At 49.9% G+C, this 19378-nt stretch overlaps 1 protein-coding gene across 4 annotated transcripts; it reads left to right on the plus strand.

The window, feature by feature from the left end:
• Window positions 1–158: 158 nt before the first annotated feature.
• Window positions 159–17762, plus strand: GSTZ1 (glutathione S-transferase zeta 1). 4 transcript variants are annotated; one of them, XM_007662877.2, is made up of 10 exons: window positions 237–293; window positions 6907–6973; window positions 7226–7277; window positions 8328–8395; window positions 9968–10048; window positions 10505–10630; window positions 13614–13692; window positions 14935–14987; window positions 16731–16780; window positions 17348–17762. In XM_007662877.2, exons 2-10 carry the CDS (start codon window positions 6956–6958, stop codon window positions 17472–17474), a joined length of 654 nt encoding a protein of 217 aa, XP_007661067.1. In that variant the 5' UTR covers window positions 237–293; window positions 6907–6955; the 3' UTR covers window positions 17475–17762. The 4 variants fall into 4 exon arrangements, with proteins under 4 accessions (XP_007661069.1, XP_007661065.1, XP_007661067.1 ...); XM_001505787.5 differs by lacking the exon at window positions 237–293 and adding an exon at window positions 6762–6787; XM_007662879.4 differs by lacking the exon at window positions 6907–6973 and having other exon boundaries at window positions 159–293.
• Window positions 17763–19378: the final 1616 nt, after the last annotated feature.

Genomic DNA, 19378 nt, shown 5'->3' on the forward strand with positions numbered 1-19378 from the left:
CTTCCTTCTCTCGGCGCGGGGGTCTCTGGGAAATGTAGTCCCTCAACCCCCTTTTCCCGGAAGACGGCGCAGGGCATTGTGGGAGTCGTAGTCGGGATCCCAGGGGCGCGGCGCGGAGCATGATGGGGATTGTAGTTCGGGGGAGGGAGGCGGGGCAGGTCCCTGCCCGAGGAGGGGGATTGAGCGGTGCGCTCTGCTCCGGGAGCGGGAAGAAGAAGAGGAAGAAAGGGATAGGATGCAAGCGACGGCAGCTGCAGGGAAGGTCTGTGCCAGACGGGAGGAGGAAAGGGAAGGTAATAACAATAATAATGTTGGTATTTGTTAAGCGCTTACTCTCTGCAGAGCACTGTTCGAGGCGCTGGGGCAGATCCAGGCTCATCGGGTTGTCCCACGTGAGGCCCCCAGGCTTCATCCCCATTTGACAGATAAATAAAATAAATTGTGCTATTGGTTAAAAGTGCTTACTATGTGCAGAGCACTGTTCTAGGCGCTGGGAGATACAGGGTCATCAGGTCCCACGTGAGGCGCCCAGTCTTTATCCCCATTTGACAGATAAATAAAATTGTGGTATTGGTTAAGCGCTTACTATGTGCAAAGCACTGTTCTAAGCGCTGGGGATACAAGGTTTGTCCCACGTGGGGATCACAGTTTTAATCCCCATTTGACAGATGAAGTAACTGAGGCACAGAGAAGTTAAGTGACTTGCCTAAGGTCACACAGCTGACTAGAGGCAGATGAAGGCCCAGAGAATAGTATTAATAATGTTGGTATTTAAGCGCTTACTATGTGCAGAGCACTGTTCTAAGCGGTGGGGGAGATACAGGGTCATCAGGTTGTCCCACGGGAGGCTCACAGGCTTCATCCCCATCTGACAGATGAGGTCAGAGGCCCAGAGAAGTGAAGTGACTTGCCCACAGTCACACAGCGGACAAGAGGCAGAGCCAGGATTCGAACCCATGACCTCTGATTCCCAAGCCCGGGCTCTTTCCACTGAGCCACGCCAAGCACTGTGCTAAGCACTGGGGTGCTTGCAAGGTAATCAAGGTTGCCCCACGTGGGGCTCACAAACACAATGAGAAGCAGCATGGCTCAGTGTAAAGAGCCCCGGGGTGGGAGTCAGAGGTCGTGGGTTCTCCTCCCAAGTCAGGCCCCTTATCAGCCATGTGACCTTGGGCAAGTCATTTCCCTGTGCTTCAGTTACCTCATCTAGAAAACGGGGATTATGACTGTAAGCCCCCACATAGGACACCCTGATTACCTTGCAGCGCTTAGAACAGTGCTTGGCACATAGTAATCGCTTAAACACATAACAACCATTATTATTATTATTAATCCCCATTTTACAGATGAGGGAACTGAGGCCCAGTGAAGTGACATGCCCCAAGTCACACAGCTGATAAGCGGCCTGAGCCCAGATTAGAACCCACGACTCCAGACTCCCAAGCCCATGCTCTTTCATTCAATAGTATTTATTGAGCACTTACTATGTGCAGAGCACTGTACTAAGCGCTTGGAATGAACAAGTCGGCAACAGATAGAGACAGTCCCTGCCGTTTGACGGGCTTACAGTCTAATCGGGGGAGATGGACAGACAAGAACAATGGCAATAAATAGAGTCAAGGGGAAGAACATCTCATAAAAACAATGGCAACTAAATAGAATCAAGCCGATGTACAATTCATTAACAAAATCAGTGCTCTTAATAATAATAATAATGTTGGTATTTGTTAAGCGCTTACTATAATAATAATAATGTTGGTATTTGTTAAGCGCTTACTATGTGCAGAGCACTGTTCTAAGCGCTGGGGTAGACACAGGGGAATCAGGTTGTCCCACATGGGGCTCTCAGTCTTCATCCCCATTTTACAGATGAGGGAACTGAGGCACAGAGAAGTTAAGTGACTTGCCCACAGTCACACAGCTGACAAGTGGCAGAGTTGGGATTCGAACTCATGAGCCCTGACTCCAAAGCCCGTGCTCTTTCCACTGCGCCATGCTGCTCTTGTAGACACTTCCCTGCCCGGCTCTCCCACTTGTCAGCTGTGTGACTGTGGGCAAGTCACTTAACTTTTCTGGGCCTCAGTTACCTCATCTGTAAAAGGGGGATTAACTGTGAGCCTCATGTGGGACAGCCTGATGATCCTGTATCTACCCTAGAGCTTAGAACAGTGCTCTGCACATAGTAAGCACTTAAATACCAACATTATTATTATTATAATGACTTTACTTCCATCCATTGTATGCATCGAGTGAGACAGAGTCAAGGGTTAGAAGCAGTAGTAGTAAGCAGTAATATTTAATAAACGCTTACTACGTGCATGACCCGGGAAAGGATCTGGAGGTGGGAATTAGACAAGGTTCCAGCCCCCGAGGGAGTGTTAGTCATCTTGCTAAATTAGCATTCGATATTTCCTTTTTGAAATAATCTGCATAGACATGGTTCTTTATGGCATTTAAACACTTAACAAATACCTTTAAAACAAAACCCTGTTTTATTTTTAATGGTATTTGTTAAGCATTTACCATGGGCCGGGCACTGTACTAAGATACAAGCTCATTAGGATGGACACAGTCCACAGGGGGTTCCCAGTCAATCCCATTTGGAGGCCAGAGAAGTAAAGTGACTTGCCCAAGGTCATACAGCAAACAAGTGATGGAGTCTGGTTAAATGGATAGAACACGGGGTTGGGAGTCAGAAGGTCATGAGTTTTAATCCTGTCTCTGCCACTCATCTGCTGTATGACCTTGGGCAAGTCACTTCACTTCTATGTGCCTCGGTTACCTCACTTGTAAAATGGGGATTGAGACTGTGAGCCCCATGACTGTGTCCATCCTGATTTGCTTGTATTCCCCCCAGTGCTTAACACAGTACCTGGCACCTAGTAAGTGCTTAAATACCACTTCTTATTAGATCATGCTGTTTCCCATAGATCCCACAGCCCACAGAGATCTTTGTACCGGGTCCCGAAAGACCAGTATTTGCTGCAGTTAATCCTTGTGGCGAGCAGCAGCTGCCTCCAGAAGTGAAGGGAAAACTGTCCATCGGCAGCATTTGTGAACAACAAACTGAACACATCCCAAGACCCCTCTGGGCCCTATTCCACCACAATGAGAGCAGAGGATGAGAGAGAATGGCACAGTCTAGGCAGGGACTGCCCGGAAACCTAAAATCTCTAAAAACCTGTACAGGATGGGGGACCAGTGAAAAAACTTGCCATCTTAACTAACCTAAAATCTGCCATCCTAAAACTGGCCTAGTTCTCATAGAAAAAAATCTGCCTGGTAGTAAACCAAACTTAAATTCAACTAATTAGGTTGCAAATATGGGGAAAGGGCATAGGTGAGGAAAATAAATTTCCTACCATGGGGAGTAAGCAAGTAGAATTCATTATACCATGAGCCCCATGTGAGACAGGGAGCGTATCCAACCCGATTACCTGGCATGTACTAAGCACTTAACAAATACCGTAATTATTATTACCATGGGCAGTTATGTAGACCTGACTCCTTTCAAAAAAAGAAATAAGACTTCTGGGAACTTAATTCTTAATTTCATATTGACTCGATTCAGAGTAAGCAGTTTTATAGTAGAGGTGTACTCTACGATACAACCATGATATGGTTCTCAAAAACGTGGATGTTTTATGAATGGCTGTATTGCGGGGTGTGTGTTTTTCCCCATAAACTGCTAATGTGCCATTATTAAGTTTCTGTTCCGGAACCAATCAGGTCATAAGCAGAACCTCCGGGTAAATTCAAATGATCCTGTAAATCCCTCTTCACTGCCCCATCCCCCAATTATTTCCCTGCTTTGTAGTTAGGGGCCTTTCTGGTCCCCTCTATCTGTTCTGAACCCTTCCTCCCCTCCCTCTCCCCCTCCATTTTCCCTTGCAGTAATACCCCAAGATATTGCAGGGTTATATGGTCCTTGGATATGTGACTGTACTTACTATAAATTGAAATTTGTTTTCCAAAGTCTCTAGAAAAGTACAAAATTCCTGTCCTTGTTATATTCTGTTACATTAGGCATCACTAAACTCTTGTGTAGTCTTGATTGTGAAAATTTATATATCTACACATTTAGATGTATTATATATATATATATTTAGCTCCTGGTATACAAAGACAACACCCAATTACAGTAAAACTCACCTCCGTGGATTGGCTCAAAAGGTCACGGCGGGACCCATAGTCCGGTCCACATGGTGCCCTCAAAAAGCCCCATCTCTTGTGGTAATGTATTGGATGTCTGCAGCAGCTGGTGCTGTTTCCTCACTTGCCTTCTTGTGTCTCATTCCTTCCAAAGCTTTTGCTCAAAAAGAACCCCTCCTTCCTTAATAGTGTGTCCCATCAGGGTATCCTTGGCAGTTGAGTCTGGGTTATCAGTTGGGAAGGAGCAGCCCTTGAGGCTTTTCTTTACCATGGTTTTAAATAGTCTTCTCTGCCCACCTTGCTTCTAGTTTCCTAATTAGAGCCGTCCTTACAGCAGCTGTGGCCATTCATTTATTCTCTTCATCTGGGCCACCCAGTATAGCCGTTTTTAGAAGAGCAGAGCTTCAGGGAGAGGGGATTGCTAGGTTCCAGAACTTCATCTCCTTTTACTATTTGATATTGAGTCTGGCCCATAAATGAGGCTGGTAGAATTGTGTAGAGAAGCATTCATTCAATCGTATTTATTGAGCGCTTACTGTGTGCAGAGCAGTGTACTAAGGACTTGGAAAGTACAATACAGCAATAAAGAGAGACACAACGGGCTTACAGTCGGGGGGGTGGGCAGGGAGACAGCAAAACAAGTAAACAGGCATCAATATAAATGGAATTATAGATATATGCATATATACATAAGTGCTGTGGGGCAGGGTCGGTGGGGAGAGCAAAGGGAGCAAGTCGAAGTGATGTGGAAGGGAAGGGGAGCTGAAGCAAAGGGGTTTATGTGACATAGTGGATAGAACACGGGCCTGGGAGTCAGAAGGACCTGGGTTCTAGTCCTGACTCTGCCATTTGTCTTCTTTGTGACCTCAGGCAAGTCCCTTAGCTTTTCTGGGCCTCAGTCACCTCATCAATCCATCATATTTATTGGGTGTTCGTTGTGTGCAGAACGCTATAGTAAAGCACTTGGGAGAGTACAATATAACAGGCATTCCTTACCTCATCTCAGGCAGTCGTATTCATTCATTCATTTATTCAGTTGTATTTACTGAGCACTTACTGTGTGCAGAACACTGTATAAAGCACTTGGAAAGTACAGTAAGCAATTGAGAGACAATCCCTGCCTACAATGGGCTCAGTCTGGCAGGCGGGGTGGAGGATGGACTTACATCAATGTAAGTAAACAGGCATCAATACATTTACTAATATATAATAATAATAATAATGTTGGTATTTGTTAAGTGCTTAGTATGAGCCGGGATTCGAACCCATTGACCTCTGACTCCCAAGCCCGTGCTCTTTCCACTGAGCCATGCTGCTTTTATATATATATATATATATATATATACACACACACATATACACATATATACATATACAAGAGCCCCATGTGGGACCTGGACTGTCTAACCTAATTAATTTGTATCTGCCCCAGCACTTAGAGCAGTGCTTGATATATAGTAAGCACTTAACAAATGCCATAATAATCATAGCAGAATTCTGTGCAACATTTTGCTTGGCATTTCCAGCAGCTTAAACACATGGCTTCCCTAGTATAGGCTGACACCTGTTTTCTATAGACTTCTTGTCCTCGGTAATGCCTGGCCGATTTGGTGAAACTGTTTCCTGTGATTTGCATGTCTGAGGGTCAGGACCTCGAGGGTACCATCCGATTCCAGGACTTTAGAAAATGCTCCAAGTCCGTCAAGTCGGAAGAGTTTTCCAGAGCTGCAGAAATGTATTCTCACACCTGCATCCAGCTCCCGTGATGCACCTTCCAACAGGGTGGCCTAGAATTAGTTGAACGGGACCAGGGCCACTACTCATAGTCCATTGACTACCGAGAATGGCTCCGACAAGACCCCCATGGCTCTGACCTGGCTAGAATAATAAGAATGGTAGTTGTGGTATCTGTTTAGCATTTACTATATGCTGAACATTAGGATAGATAAAATGCATTCAGATCTGGAACTCACGGTCTAAGAGGAAAGGAGAATAGATATTTTCCAGGTGAGGAAACAGGCACAGATTATTATTATTATTGTCTTTAGGTCTGTGTGTTGAACACTCTTCTGAGTGCTGGGGTAGATACAGGTTGATCAGGCCAAACATAGTCCTCGTCCCACATGGGGCTCAGAGTCTAAGTAGTTAAGTGACTTGCCCAAAGTCACAGCGAAGGCAGGTGGCGGAGCTGGGCTTAGAACCCAGGGGTCCTGACTCACAGTTCTGAGCTCTTTCTGGTCATATTTATTCTGTGCAGGGCACTGTATTACACGCTTGGGAGAGTTCAGCATAACAGAGCTGATAGACACATGCCTTGCCCCGAGCAAGCTTACAGCCTCACAACGTTAGCTAAATGAGGAGTTGCAGCCTGACTTTGAATCTCTGCAGGAAGTTGCAGGGTGGAAGTGTGTTCTGCTGACCATAGTAGTGGTCTGTCAACTTCAGTGAATAATTTGCTCAGTTTAGATCAAGGGATCAAGCCATAACTACTCCCCCCTGCTCAGATCCTGCCCTAGGCACTTGGACAGATGTCCAAAGAGAGGGGATGGGGCGGAGAAATCTACGCAGGCTTAGTGGGGGGTGAAGGCACTGGGGATTCGAGATCTGGCTGCAGGGCTCCGGGGATGAGAGAAGGGTATGCAGCCTAATGAACCCTTTTCTGGGCCAAAGTCACCCAGTGTAGTGCTCTAGATGAAATCACGCTAGCTCTTCCCATTGGCTGTTGGCACTCCACCCCCTTTCCCCTCTCCACAGCACAGAGTCAGGGGAAGTGCCTGAGCAGAGCAAGGATCACACTAGCACCATGGCAGAGCCCGGCAAGGTAGGAAGGTCCATAGCCAGCTGCCTCTCCGCAGGGATGACCGGCCGGCCGGTTCGGGGGGCAGCCTCGGTCCTGGGCCCTGGGGGGTGAGGGGTGGATGACAGGGGGTCACACCCAGGAGAGCCGGCCCGCTTCATACCCACCGACCTCCAGTGGGGTGCTAACGGGCCGAAAGAGCATCCTGTCCCACTGCTTTGGACTCTGGGGAACCAAGGCACCGGCTAACTGCTCCCCTGCATTTTCTCTCCTCAGCCTATCCTGTACTCTTATTTCCGAAGCTCCTGCTCCTGGAGGGTCCGCATAGGTAAAAGCCGTTTTCGTCCTTTCTCGGGGCCTCCATGCCAGGCCCGGCCCAGTTAGCGTGGGAAGGTGGGAGTTGTGGGGGAGGTGAAGCCGGAGACTGGGGACATCGCTCAGCTGGTTGGTTGGGGTCTCCTGCCCTGGGCTGTCCTCACCCTGGCTTTTCTAGGGCTGGAAGACAGGTGGGACTCTGATGTGGGATGGGGGGCATTTTTCTCAGACAGTCAAGTCCTCTCCTGGCTCCGCTCTCTGGAACCAGTTGTACAAAACGAGTGAGATCTGTAGGTCTCTGGCGGGTGACGTCCGCTGTCTGTAGGGGCCTGGGGCCAAGGTGCAGGGGGGTGGCCGGGCGTCCGGCCAGGCCTCTGCCGGTTCTTATCTCGTTAGATAATGCAAGCTAAACAAGAGCTGACCTGGTCAGGGCTGGACTAGGGGAGCTGGAGGCTCAGGGTGCGAGGCTGCAGGGAGAGAATCCCTAAAGCACAAGGCAGTTGGGTTATGATCAATCAGTCAGTCATATTTATTGAGCGCTTACTGTGTGCAGAGCACTGTACTAACTTCTCGGGGGAGTAGAAGGTACAGCATGGCATAGGGGATAGAGCCCAGGCCAGGGAATCAGCAGGTCATGGGTTCTACTCCCAGCTCTGCCACTTGTCTGCTGAGTAACCCTGGACAAGTCACTCACTTCTCTGTGTCTCAGTTACCTCATCTGTGAAATGAGGATTAAGACTCTGAGCCCTCTGTGGGACAACCTGATTACCTTGTATCTACCCCAGTGCTTAGAACAGTGCTTGGCACATAGTAAGTGCTTAACAAACTTCATAATTATTACTATGTTGACTATGTAATAATAATAATAATTGTAGCATTTAAGTACTTACATGTGCCAAGCATTCTACTAAGTACCGGGGTAGATTTGAGGTGATTAGGTCCCACATGGGGCCCATAGTCTGAGGAAGAAGAGACAGTGACAAGTGTCAGAGGCGGGATTAGAACCCACATATACTGCTGTCCCCTCGCTTGCCCGTGATGTGTTGTTTTTTCTCCCCACCAGCTCTTGCCCTGAAAGGGATCACCTATGAGACCATCCCAGTTAACCTCATCAAGGACGGGGGGCAGCAGGTAAGGAGTGTAGCAGGTGGACCCAAATGTTAGAGGCCTGGTTGGGTAAGGGGGTTAGTTGCTGTCATTGAATTGGGGGAAGCAACGTGGCCTAGTGGATAGAGCACAGGCCTGAGGGTCAGAAGGACCAAGGCTTCTAATCCTGGCTCCGCCTCTTGGCTGCTTTGTAACTTGGGCAAATCACTTTACTTCTTTGTGCCTCAGTTACTTCATCTGTAAAATGGGGATTAAGACTGAGTCCCATGTGGGAGGGGCACTGTGTCCAACCTGTTTAGCTCGTAGCAGGACAAAGCCTGGCACATAGTGAGCACTTAACAAATACCATAAAAATATTTAGCATTCAACCTCTTATCTTCCAGAGCAGAGAGCCAGGCTCTGTTTTCTTTGGAGTTCCCCAGCCCTCGAGGGCTCAGGTCAATGCCAGTTGCGGTGGGGCAGAGTAATGATAGAAGCTGTGGTATTCCGTAAATGCTTCCTATATGTCAAGCAGTGTAGTGAGTGCTGGGACTGATGCAGGATAATCAGGCTGAACAGAGCCCCGAATCCACATGGGGCTGGCAGCCCAAGGGGGAAGGAGACCAGTTAATCCCCATCTGACAGAGGAGGAAACTGAGAAAGTGAAGTGATTGGCCCAAGGTCACAGCAGGCAAGTGGCTGAGCTGGAATTAGAACCCAGCTCCTCTTACTCCCAGGTCCGTGCTCTTTCCACTAGGCCACACTGCCTCTGAATGGACAATGAGGGTCCGCCTATCAGCCATATGGTCCTGTCATGCGCTTCATTGCTCTTAGTCTCTTCCTCCTAGGTCTTACAGTGACCTTTTTGTCTTAGCTCTTTGGAGTGAATGAAGTCCAGGTCGAGCAAGTTGGCATGTCAGCAATGCCATTACTGGATCAGATCAATGATCCATTCCACCCAGAATTCTGTCTCCCACAGAGGCCCTGGGAGACAGGGGAATTTAAGGGAACTTAGGGGAACTGGGTGATAGGTTGCTTTCCTTGGCATGGACCCTGATGTTCACTCAGTTCTGTCTTAGCACATATTTTCCCCATTTGTTTTTGGCCAGAAAACCGGTAGAGAATTGGGAAATGTCCCCTACAGGAGCCAGTCCCAGAACCTGCTTGGACACAGCTTGCAGCGGGGCACTCGTGTGTCTGGCAACAGACAAAATGATATAGATCTTAGATCTTACGGTGAAAAACAGCGGAACCAAGAAAAGGGCAGGCCTGTTGGCCAACCATGCCAAAATGAGTGGGGGAAAGTCAGTTAAAAATGCCTTAGAGCGAGTTTGGTTTGGGTTTGAGGGGGGGGGTTTTGTTCTTTTTTAATCATTCTGATGGATTCCCACTGGGGGAATCTCCACAGATGATCCAAAACCTCTGTGGGGCTCAAATCTGGCAGAACAAGAGATGCTCAGAACCCACAAGAGCGCTGAGACAGGGTGGTGGGTCAGGGTCTGGGAGCAGGACCAGGGGGGTAGCCTGCAGGAGGTTAGAAGCCCCCATTGATCCCGGGTTGAGGGCCACCGCCTGCTGGCCAGCGATAGCCGTGACTCCCCAGGTTTGTCTCTGCAGTTCACGGGCGAATTCCAGGCAATGAACCCCATGCAGCAGGTCCCAGCCCTCAAGATCGATGGCATCACCATTTCCCAATCAGTGAGTATGCTGGGCCAGTCTGGGCTCGGGATCCCAACACCTCAGTCTCCACTTGTATTCCTGAGGGGGTGAAGGACTGGGGGCCTGAGTTCAGTTTCCAGTTTAGGGGTGTCTGGTATCAAAGAACTTTGGGTTTGGGTCACCTGATGGCCTTAGCTCTATAACCGAGAGTTTGGTAGAGCTACAAGAAGTGAATCCCCAGAGCAGGGAACTTTCTCGAACAGGGAATCATTCTCCCTCAGAAAAGGAGGAAGGGGAGAGCAAAGCCCCTACTGGAGGTGGCAGAGGAAAGAAAGGACTTCAGACTGAAGGCCTCCCCTGTCCATAGTCCTAGTGAGGCTACGAGCCCATTTGGCATCTCCTATGGCCACGTCATCCTTCCCTTGGAAGCGGTTCTCTTACCTGGCCCGCCGTCAGCTGAGCGCCTCTCCTCTCTCTCCTTTCCCACGGCTGCAGCTGGCCATCATCGAGTACCTGGAGGAGACGCGGCCCAGCCCGAGCATCCTGCCCCGGGATCCCAAGAAAAGAGCCAGCGTCCGCATGATCTCCAACGTGATTGCCGCCGGCATCCAGCCCCTGCAGGTACGGGCTCTCGTGGAGCAGGTCAGCCGGGAGGTCCGGGGTGGGGCCCGTCCCCCGAGGATGGCCAGGCAACGGGAAGATCCTCGCAGGGGAACTCGGTGACCCTGAACTTCGATCCCAAGATGGGGTCGGCCAGGGGATCCCAAAGGCATCGCTGGGAAGGGCTGGAACATCTAACTCGTCTTAGGGGAAGTTGTTAGCTTGACTGTTAGCTCCTGAGTAGGGATGGTGACTGCCAACTGTGTTCCCAAGAGTGAGGTAGAGTGCTCTGCACACGGTAAGTGCTCAATCAAGGGATGTCTGACCACTGCTGTCTAGAGCCCCTGGCACATACCTCTGTGTTCTCCTACTCCACTCACAAAAATTTGAGGTGTTTTCAAACCCCGTGGGTGGTAGACACGTGGGCAGCTGAAGTGTTGGGACATTTTTTTTTTTATGGTATTTGTTAAGTGCTTACTATGTACCAGGCATTGTACTAACCTTTGGGGTAGATAGAAGGTAATCAGGTTGGACACAGTCCATGTCCCACATGGGGCTCACAGTCTTAATCCACATTTTACAAATGAGGTAACTAAGGCACAGAGAGGTTAAATGACTTGCCCAAGGTCGCACACTAGACAAGTGGTGGAGCTGGGCTTAGAACCCAGGTCCTTCAAATTCCCAGACCCATGCTTAATCCACTAGGCTATGCTGCTCCTCACTGATTCATTTCTTTGCCTCCCTGCACCAGAGAGAGTTGAGGAACTGGGCTTTGGGCTACTGGAGTAGTTATGGTATTTATTGAGCATTTACTGAGTGCAGTGTAATATACTGAATGTGCTTGGGCGACACAACAGAAGCCCAAGACAAGGTACTCTGCCCTATCGGGGGACACAGACTTGGAAAAACACTGGCTTTGCATATATACACTAGAACTAAGGATGGGCATAAATGAAAAGAGCCAGCCGTAGGGTTAAGGATCGTGGTACTAAGAGTTGGTTGGGGAAGACATAGGTGAGGAGGTGGGATTTTAGGAGGATTTTGAAGGTGGGGAAAGCTAAGGGCAGATCAGAGTGGGCCCAGTGAGGAAGTGGGAGACCTCCTGGGAGGAGGGAGGAGTGTGAAGATGAGAACCGGGGGTGAGGAAAGCTGATGAGAAAGGTGGAGAGCCTTAAGGCCAACGGAAAGGCATTTTAGCTGCATACAGAGGGAGGCGGGTTACCATAAGAGGATTTTGAGGAGGGGGAGCCATGTAAGTCAGTTGTATGTATTGAGCACTCACTGTGTGCAGAGCACTGTACTAAGTACTTGGGAGAGTACAATATAACAGACATATCCCCTGCTACAAGTTTACAATCTAGAGCTTACAGTTTAATATAAATAAATCATTACAGATATGTATTAGTGCTGTGGGGCTGGGAGTAAGGGTGACATTTCAGAAAGAGGATCTGTGCAGCAGAATGGAGTATGGGCTGAACGGGGGTGAGGCCGGAGGCAGGAGCATCAGTGAGGAGACCATCGGGACAGGAGGACTGCTTGAACCACCTGGATGAGCGGAGAGGAAGGGGGAGGTGGGCAAAATGTTTTTGGTGGTGAAAGTGGCAGGCTTTAGCAGTAGATTGAATGTGAGAGCGGAATGACAGTGAGGAATCAGGAATGAGTCCAAGGTTGGGGGCTTCAGGCACAGGGAGGGTGGTGGTGGTAACTTCTGAGATGAAGAGGTTTTAAGAGAGTATTTGATGAAAATGATCATAATTGTGGTCTTTGTTCTGCATTTACTAAATGCCACGCATTGTACTAAACTGGGATAGGGATTGTCTCTATTTGTTGCCGAATTGTACTTTCCAAGCACTTAGTACAGTTCCCTGCACACAGTAAATGCTCAATAAATAAGTTTGAATGCTGGCCCACAGAGCCTTGGGGGCACCCATGGGAAGGGGGTGAGGTGCAAGGGCAATCAGTGAAGGAGCATCCGAAAGACAGAACCAGGAGAGTTGGCAATCAGAAAACAGGGAGTCAGAGGCCCTCGGTTCTAATCCTGGCTCGGCCAATCGCTTGCTGTGTGTGAACTTGTACGAGTCTCTGTGCCCTTCTCTGGGCCTCAGTTTCTTCAACTGAAACAGGGATTAAAATACCTGGTCTCCCTCCTGCTTAGACTGTGAGCTCCATGCAGGACAGGGATTGTGTCTGATCTAATTAACTTGTACCCATCCCAGAGCTTAGAACAGTGTTTGACCCATAATAAGTGCTTAACAAATACCATAAAAAACCCCCAAGATCAGATATTCTTCAGAGGGGCATCAATCAATCAGTGGTATTTATTGAGCACTTACTATATGCAGAGCACTGTTCTAAGCACTTGGGAGAGTGCAATACAACAGAATTAGCCGACACATTCCTTGCCATAATAAGCTTGCAAGTCTAGAGGGGGAGACGGACATTAATGTGAATAAAATAAGTAATAAATAAATAAGTGAAGGATTAGGTAGGAGTAGGGCCCGTCAGACTCTACTGTGAGAAGTTCATCGGTGACTTCGGAAAGTGGGGACTTGGGGAAGAGAGGGTGTTGAAAACCTGACCATATCGGGTCAGGAAGAGAACAGGGGAAGAGGACGTGATGGCTGCAGGAATAGTCTACCCATTCTAGGTGTTTTAACCGAAGGAGACGAGAAAACTAGAGTGGCCAGGGAGCCCAGTAGAATGACTTTTTGTGTTTTTCTGTTTTGAAATATAAGGGAGACTTGAGTGTTGACCCGGTGTGGGTATATTCAAACATTAGTATTTAGTGAGCACTGATTGTGGGCAGAGCACTGTACTAAGCACTTTGGAGACGTATTACAGAGTTAGTAGGCATGATCCCTAGCTTTAGGGATAGTAAAAATAAATTACAGGTAAGAGGAAGTTTGGGGGTCGAGGGTGGGGACGATTTTGGTTCCTGGGACTGAATTGGTGAAGCAAATGAAGTCCCAGAATGTTAACTGTGGGTTTTCTTTGGGACTCTCAGAACCTGTCTGTCCTGAAGCAAGTGGAACAGGAGAAACAGCTGGCCTGGGCACAGCAGTGCATCTGCCAGGGTTTCAAAGGTGAGTTCCGTGGCTCATCCAATTAGGGCATCTTCCCATCTTACTTTGAGACATTGCTAGGCCATGTTAAACAGCCCCTGTGGTATCAGCGCCCTAGAGTGCCAAAGCCCAGGATAAAGAAGTCATCGACAGGATGAGGTTATAATTTTTCAGCCCAGGAACTGGGCTCGAGAGGGGTTGCTCGGAAGAGAGTTGGGGTTAATCGGGCCATGGTTTAATGGCAAGTGAAAATCTAGTCTTCCCCACTATCACTGCTGTGGAATTCTGTGACCAGGTCCCCTGGCCCTTTTGAGTTGACTTCTCTTCCCTCTTTTGGGCTTAGGAGAGGCTGCCCGCCACAGGATGGAGATGAGTAGATCAAGGTCAGGGGGACAAGTAAATTCCTTAGTAAGAGAAGCAACTTCTTGGACTGTGAAACACCTCCCCCTTCTTCAAAAAATATCAACCAATGGCATTTATTGCAGAGCACTTCAGTGCTTAGGAAAATACAATAGAAGTACTAATCTAATAGGAAAGATAAGGAAGCACATTAGTGATATTTATTGAGCTTTTAAGTGAAGAACACTGTATCAAGTGCTTGGAAGAATACAATAGAGTGATTAAGTGCTTAACAAATAGTTTTATTATTAGATACTATTTTCAAGCTAGGGAGGGAGACAAACACTGAAATAACAGGTAGGGGAGGCAGTAAGGTTTCCAAGATAAGAATGAAAGCCTGTATGGACTGGGGAGGACTGAGTATCCTAGGCTTTGGTGGGGGGCAGTGGGATGATAAGATGAGAGATGAGAGAGTAATAATAATAATGGTATTTGTTAATTACTTTGTGCCAGGCACTGTGATAAGCACTGAGGTGGATACAAGCAAATCAAGGAAGCCTTCCCAGAGGAGCTGGAATTTGAGAAGGGCTTTGGAGATGGGGAGAATAGTGGTCCTCCACATACGAAGCAGGAGGGTGGGAGCAAGAGGTCAGAGGATAGGTGAGAATGAGACTCCGTGAATAGGCTGGCTTGAGAAGCAAAGCAGAAGGAGGGAGTAGGAGAGGAGGGAAGGTAAACAGGGGGAGGTCAGGAGTTTGTGCCTGATGTGGAGAGCTTCCATGCTCCTCAGATGCAGCCTGACTCCACAAGTTCATTCCACCCTGTGTCCCACAAACTCCCATCCCTGCTGAAGGAAGAAGCGGAGGGGTGGGCGAGAGGGCGGAAATCAGTTCTCCCCGGCTAACGGGCTTGGTCTCCTCCCAGCTCTGGAGCAGATCCTGCAGGGCACGGCCGGGAAGTACTGCATGGGAGATGAGGTAAGGGGCCCGCGGCCCACCCTTCCGTTCTGCCCCGCTTAGCTCAACAGTGGGGTGGCGTCTTGTCTGTGAGGGAGAGGGTTCTGCTGCCTCCACCTCCTCCATGTCCAGGGTCAGCTTATTCCTTCAGATTCCCCCTTCCTCAGCTGCAGGCAGTCCAGTTTGCCTGTGATGTCTTGCCAGACAACAGGCAGTCAAGAAAAGCAGGTAGTGGGTAATGGTCTGACCCCTTGCAGAGAGGCAGGGCCTGGCTGTGGGGCCCAACTCCCAGTGTATGGTTATTACCACCTTCATCCAGGGTCTCAGACATGGGCTTGTTTGCATCCCACCCCTAGTTAGGTTCTGTAGGCCTGGGGCTGTCTTTCCCTGTCAGCGGCCACGGCAACTCAGACCAGGCCCAGGGCGCCAAGCAGAGGGGAAGCGAGTCGAGCCTGTAGCCTGGCAACAGTAGGGCCTGTGGGACCAGGGCAGGCTGCTGCCTGTGGCCCCTTCCCTTGGGGGAGGCCCAGGAGCCCCCTCCCCCAGCTGGGCCCCACTGCAGCCACCAGCATCTGAGGGGGAGGGAAGCAGGGAGATGGAGAGGAAGAGAACAGTCTCAGGACTCCCCGGGACTAGAGTCGCAGCTGGGAGCTACATCCCTCCTGGCGGCCCCTCTGCCATAGGCTGGAAGAACTTGCCTTGCTCTGCCGGCCATAGAAGACGTGATGCCCTTTGGAATTAAACCAGCTGCTAGTGCCCCCGCGTCTCCTCCACCACCGCCACACTCCCTCCCCTCGTCACCCTACCTTCTGCCTGGGGAAAAGCCCCCCAGACCCTGAGCAGCAGCCCAGGCCTCTCCCTGAGGCTGCTAAGAAGCCAGAAGAAAGTCAAACAGGAAGCTGAGGCCCAGGCTGGCTTGTTCACCAGCATTCGCCCTCTCCTCACCTTCCCCCACATCCTTCCCTCAGTGGCCTCCCAAGAGGTGCCTGAGCACCCAGGGGGCAACAGTTCAAAACACAGGAGTTAAACTAAACCCTCCTGGCCCCTCTCACCTGCCGGTCCCCACAGGGGGGTGACATTTGATTCCAAAATGATTCCACCAACTAGATGGGGCTCCAAGGGTGTCCCCCTCACTCCACCCCATTTGGAACCCCTCCCTTCATGCTGGGGCTCAAGTGACAGGCAAGTCTAAGTTCTGAGAACCTGCAGCAAGAGACTGGAGCACTAGTAATAGGTGTTATTCATTAAGCTGTTAGTATGACCAGCACTGTATTAGATGCTGGGGTAGATAAGATAATCAGGTCTGACCCAGTCTCTGTCCCACATGGAGTTCAGTTTCAGGAAATGAGAACATTGAGGCACAAAGGAGTTAAGGGACTTACTGAAGATCACACAGCAGGCAAATGGCATAGATTAGAACCCAGGTCTTCTGCTTGCCAGTCTTGTGTTCTTTCCCTGAGCGGAGCCACTTCCTCACTGTCTCCCTGGAATGCCAGGAGCCAGTATTTGGGAAGGGACGGGGCGCATTGCAGAAGTGCAGGGAAAGGTTTGTGGTTTTGAGCTGCAGGACCCATTTTACAGCCCAGGTGACAGCACCACGTGCCTGAGGGCGTGTCTGTGACCCCATAGGTCCTGCCAAGAGGGAGGGAGATGTGGGACATCGGGGCCGCAGAGCTGTCCTCAGAGCGGAGGGGGCTGGCTGAGGGGTGGGGAAGGTGAAAAAGGGCAGCCACCGGTTCTGAACCAGCTCAACTTGCATTGCAGGTCTCCATGGCGGACCTCTGCCTGGTGCCTCAGGTAGCCAATGCTGAGAGGTGAGTGTGTTAGCGTTCCTTGGCATCCAACCCCTCCTCCCCTATACCACGAGCCATCCTCGTGCCCAGCGCTGCTGAACTGGAGCAAGGCAGATGAGCAAGCACTTCGTCGCAGGCTGGAACAGCTCTGCTCCCTGACCAGCTGCAGCTCAGCAGTGTGGCCTAGTGGATAAAGCACAGACCTAGGAGTCAGAAAGACCTGGGTTCTAATCCCCACCCCACCATTTGCTGTGTGACCTTGGGCAAGTCGCTTCACTGGGCCTCAGTTACCTTGTCTGTAAAATGGACTGTGAGCCCACGTGAGACATAGACTGTGTCCAACCTGATCACCTTGTATCTACCCCAGCGCTTAGTACAGTGCCTGAGTATGTAGTAAGTGCTTAAAAACCATAAGAAGCCCCACCCCTTCCCTTTGGTTCCTGAAGAAAGAGGAAACCCCTTTTAGTCGGCATGCTGGTGAGCAGTACCAGTAGGACTGGGGGGAGGGCTGCTGTCCCCCAGAACAGGCTTCCCCCACAACCCTCTGCCTGCTTGGAGTCCTCGCTCACTGCTGCTGTTTGGCCACAGGTTTAAGGTGAACCTTGCCCCCTACCCCACCATCAAGCGCATCAACGAGGCGCTGCTGAACCTTGAGGCCTTTCAAGTGACCCACCCCTGCCGGCAGCCCGACACGCCTCCAGAGCTGCGAGCCTGAAGCCCAGCCTGATTCATCCCTCCCCTCCCCAGAGGATCATGGAGTGGTGGTCGGTCAGGCTGAACAGAACCGGGTCAGGCACAGGGCCCTGAATGCCCAGGAGCAGCAAGGCCACCAGAGGACCTATGCCTTCTTCCTCCTGCCACCCAACACCAGTCCCCTTTCCACACTGTCACTCAGGAGAAGGAAAAAGCTATCTCTCCGTTTGGCCCTGTAAAGGGAGAGAATTCTGTTCTGGTTTGAACCGGGCAGGAAGAAGCTTAATAAAAACTTAAGAAAATGCCTGAAGACTTTGTTTTGTCCTTTTCTAGGTCCGGCTAAGCCCCGGGACAGGTTACGGGTCAGAAAGCCTGGCATCTGGCGTAATTGCATGCTGAGATTTTGACTGTAGCTAAATAAACTTCTCACTTGTGTGTTCAGGAAAGGCAGGGAAAGAGAAAAAAAGAGAAAAATGAAAGCCAATGCCTCCTTTTAGCTGATAGCTCCTTGTTATCGGCTCCAGTAAAAAAAAAAAATCTGAGCAGGGAATTTGAATTAAGCTAACGGGTGTGGGTGTTTAAACTCCTTCCCTAGGGAAAAAATGGCTAATTGACTCTACAGCTAGAACAGAAAGGCGGTGCTGATGGTGCGCCCCCCCCACCCCCACCCCCACCCCCGCCTCATAGAACTACTGGGTCACGGGTGTAAACAGGGGAGGACCAAGGGCAACTGCACACTAGAGGCCCGGAGGTAGATGTGGAAATCTTCCCCAACCTCTTCCAATTCTGAGGGCTGAAGAACACCACTGGATCTCAAGATAAGAGGTTTCTTTTCCTTCCACAGCTGACAGGTACATCTCCCCTTCAGGGCATCTCCCCACCCGAATGCCTACCTCCCCTTTACCTGCTCACCTCACAGGTCCCATCTGGGCCTGAATGAGACACCCACTGAGGTCAGGCAGGATGGACGATGGGGAAGGTCCAGCGGTAGAAGTTGGCCGGGATGGAGTGCTACTGGAAAATGCCATCAGCCTCTGAGGGGAAGTTAAATCGATCCATAGAAAAAGAGCAAGTAGTGTTGGGCCCAGGGAAAATGAGGGGTGGTTGATAAAGTGTAGTGAGGATTTTCCCCATCAACAGCCTGGCCCAGTGGAGAGAATAGGGTTGGTTTCTCTTTGGAAATGCTGCCCTGCCCTGATGTGGAAGGAGGTGTCTTCTAGGGAGGAGTAAGCACAAACTGTCAAGATCACAAGATCCTGAAGGGGCTGAGAGGAGAACAATAATAAAAAGTAAATAACTGTGGTACTCATTAAGCCCTCACTTTGTGCCATGTACTTTGCTAGGCACTAGGGTTGGACACAGACCCTGTCCCTCACAGTGTTCTCGGTCTAAGAGGGAGGGAGAGCAGGTGTCAAGTCTCCATTTTACAGATGGGGAAACTGAGGGACAGAGAATTTGTCAAAAAGCCAGTGGGTGGATTTTAGGTTTTGCTTCAGGAGGGGGTTTTCTGGTCTGGATGGTAAGAAGCAGCTTGGCAGAACTGACCTGTTTCGAGGCAGCCTTTGATACATCCGGCCTCCAGTCTCCTTCTCTTACCGGGCACCTGTTTCAGGAGTTGACAGGACTGAGGCGGGACCCTCCCCAATCACCTAAGTGTGAACATGGGCTTCTTGGGAGCATTTCAGTCATAGTAATCCACATCTGGGAAGCAGCGTGGCCTGGTGGGAAGAGAAAGGGCCTAGTAGTCAGAGGTCAGAGGACCTGGGTTCTAAACTTGGCTCAGCCAGTCGCCTGCTGTGGGACCTTGAACAAATCAATTTGCTTCTCTGGACCTGTTTCCTCATCTGTAAAATGGGGATTTAGTACTTATTCTCCCTTCTGCTAAGACTGTGAGCCCCTTGTGGGTTGTGTCCTACCTGATTAATT

Source organism: Ornithorhynchus anatinus, chromosome 1 (genome assembly GCF_004115215.2).
Source record: "Ornithorhynchus anatinus isolate Pmale09 chromosome 1, mOrnAna1.pri.v4, whole genome shotgun sequence".
Classification (NCBI taxonomy): domain Eukaryota; kingdom Metazoa; phylum Chordata; class Mammalia; order Monotremata; family Ornithorhynchidae; genus Ornithorhynchus; species Ornithorhynchus anatinus.

Coding starts and splice junctions, on each gene's coding strand:
- GSTZ1 (XM_001505787.5), top strand. Junction 10,631..13,613: donor CCGGCATCCAGCCCCTGCAG/GTACGGGCTCTC, acceptor TGGGACTCTCAG/AACCTGTCTGTCCTGAAGCA. Junction 16,781..17,347: donor CAGGTAGCCAATGCTGAGAG/GTGAGTGTGTTA, acceptor GTTTGGCCACAG/GTTTAAGGTGAACCTTGCCC.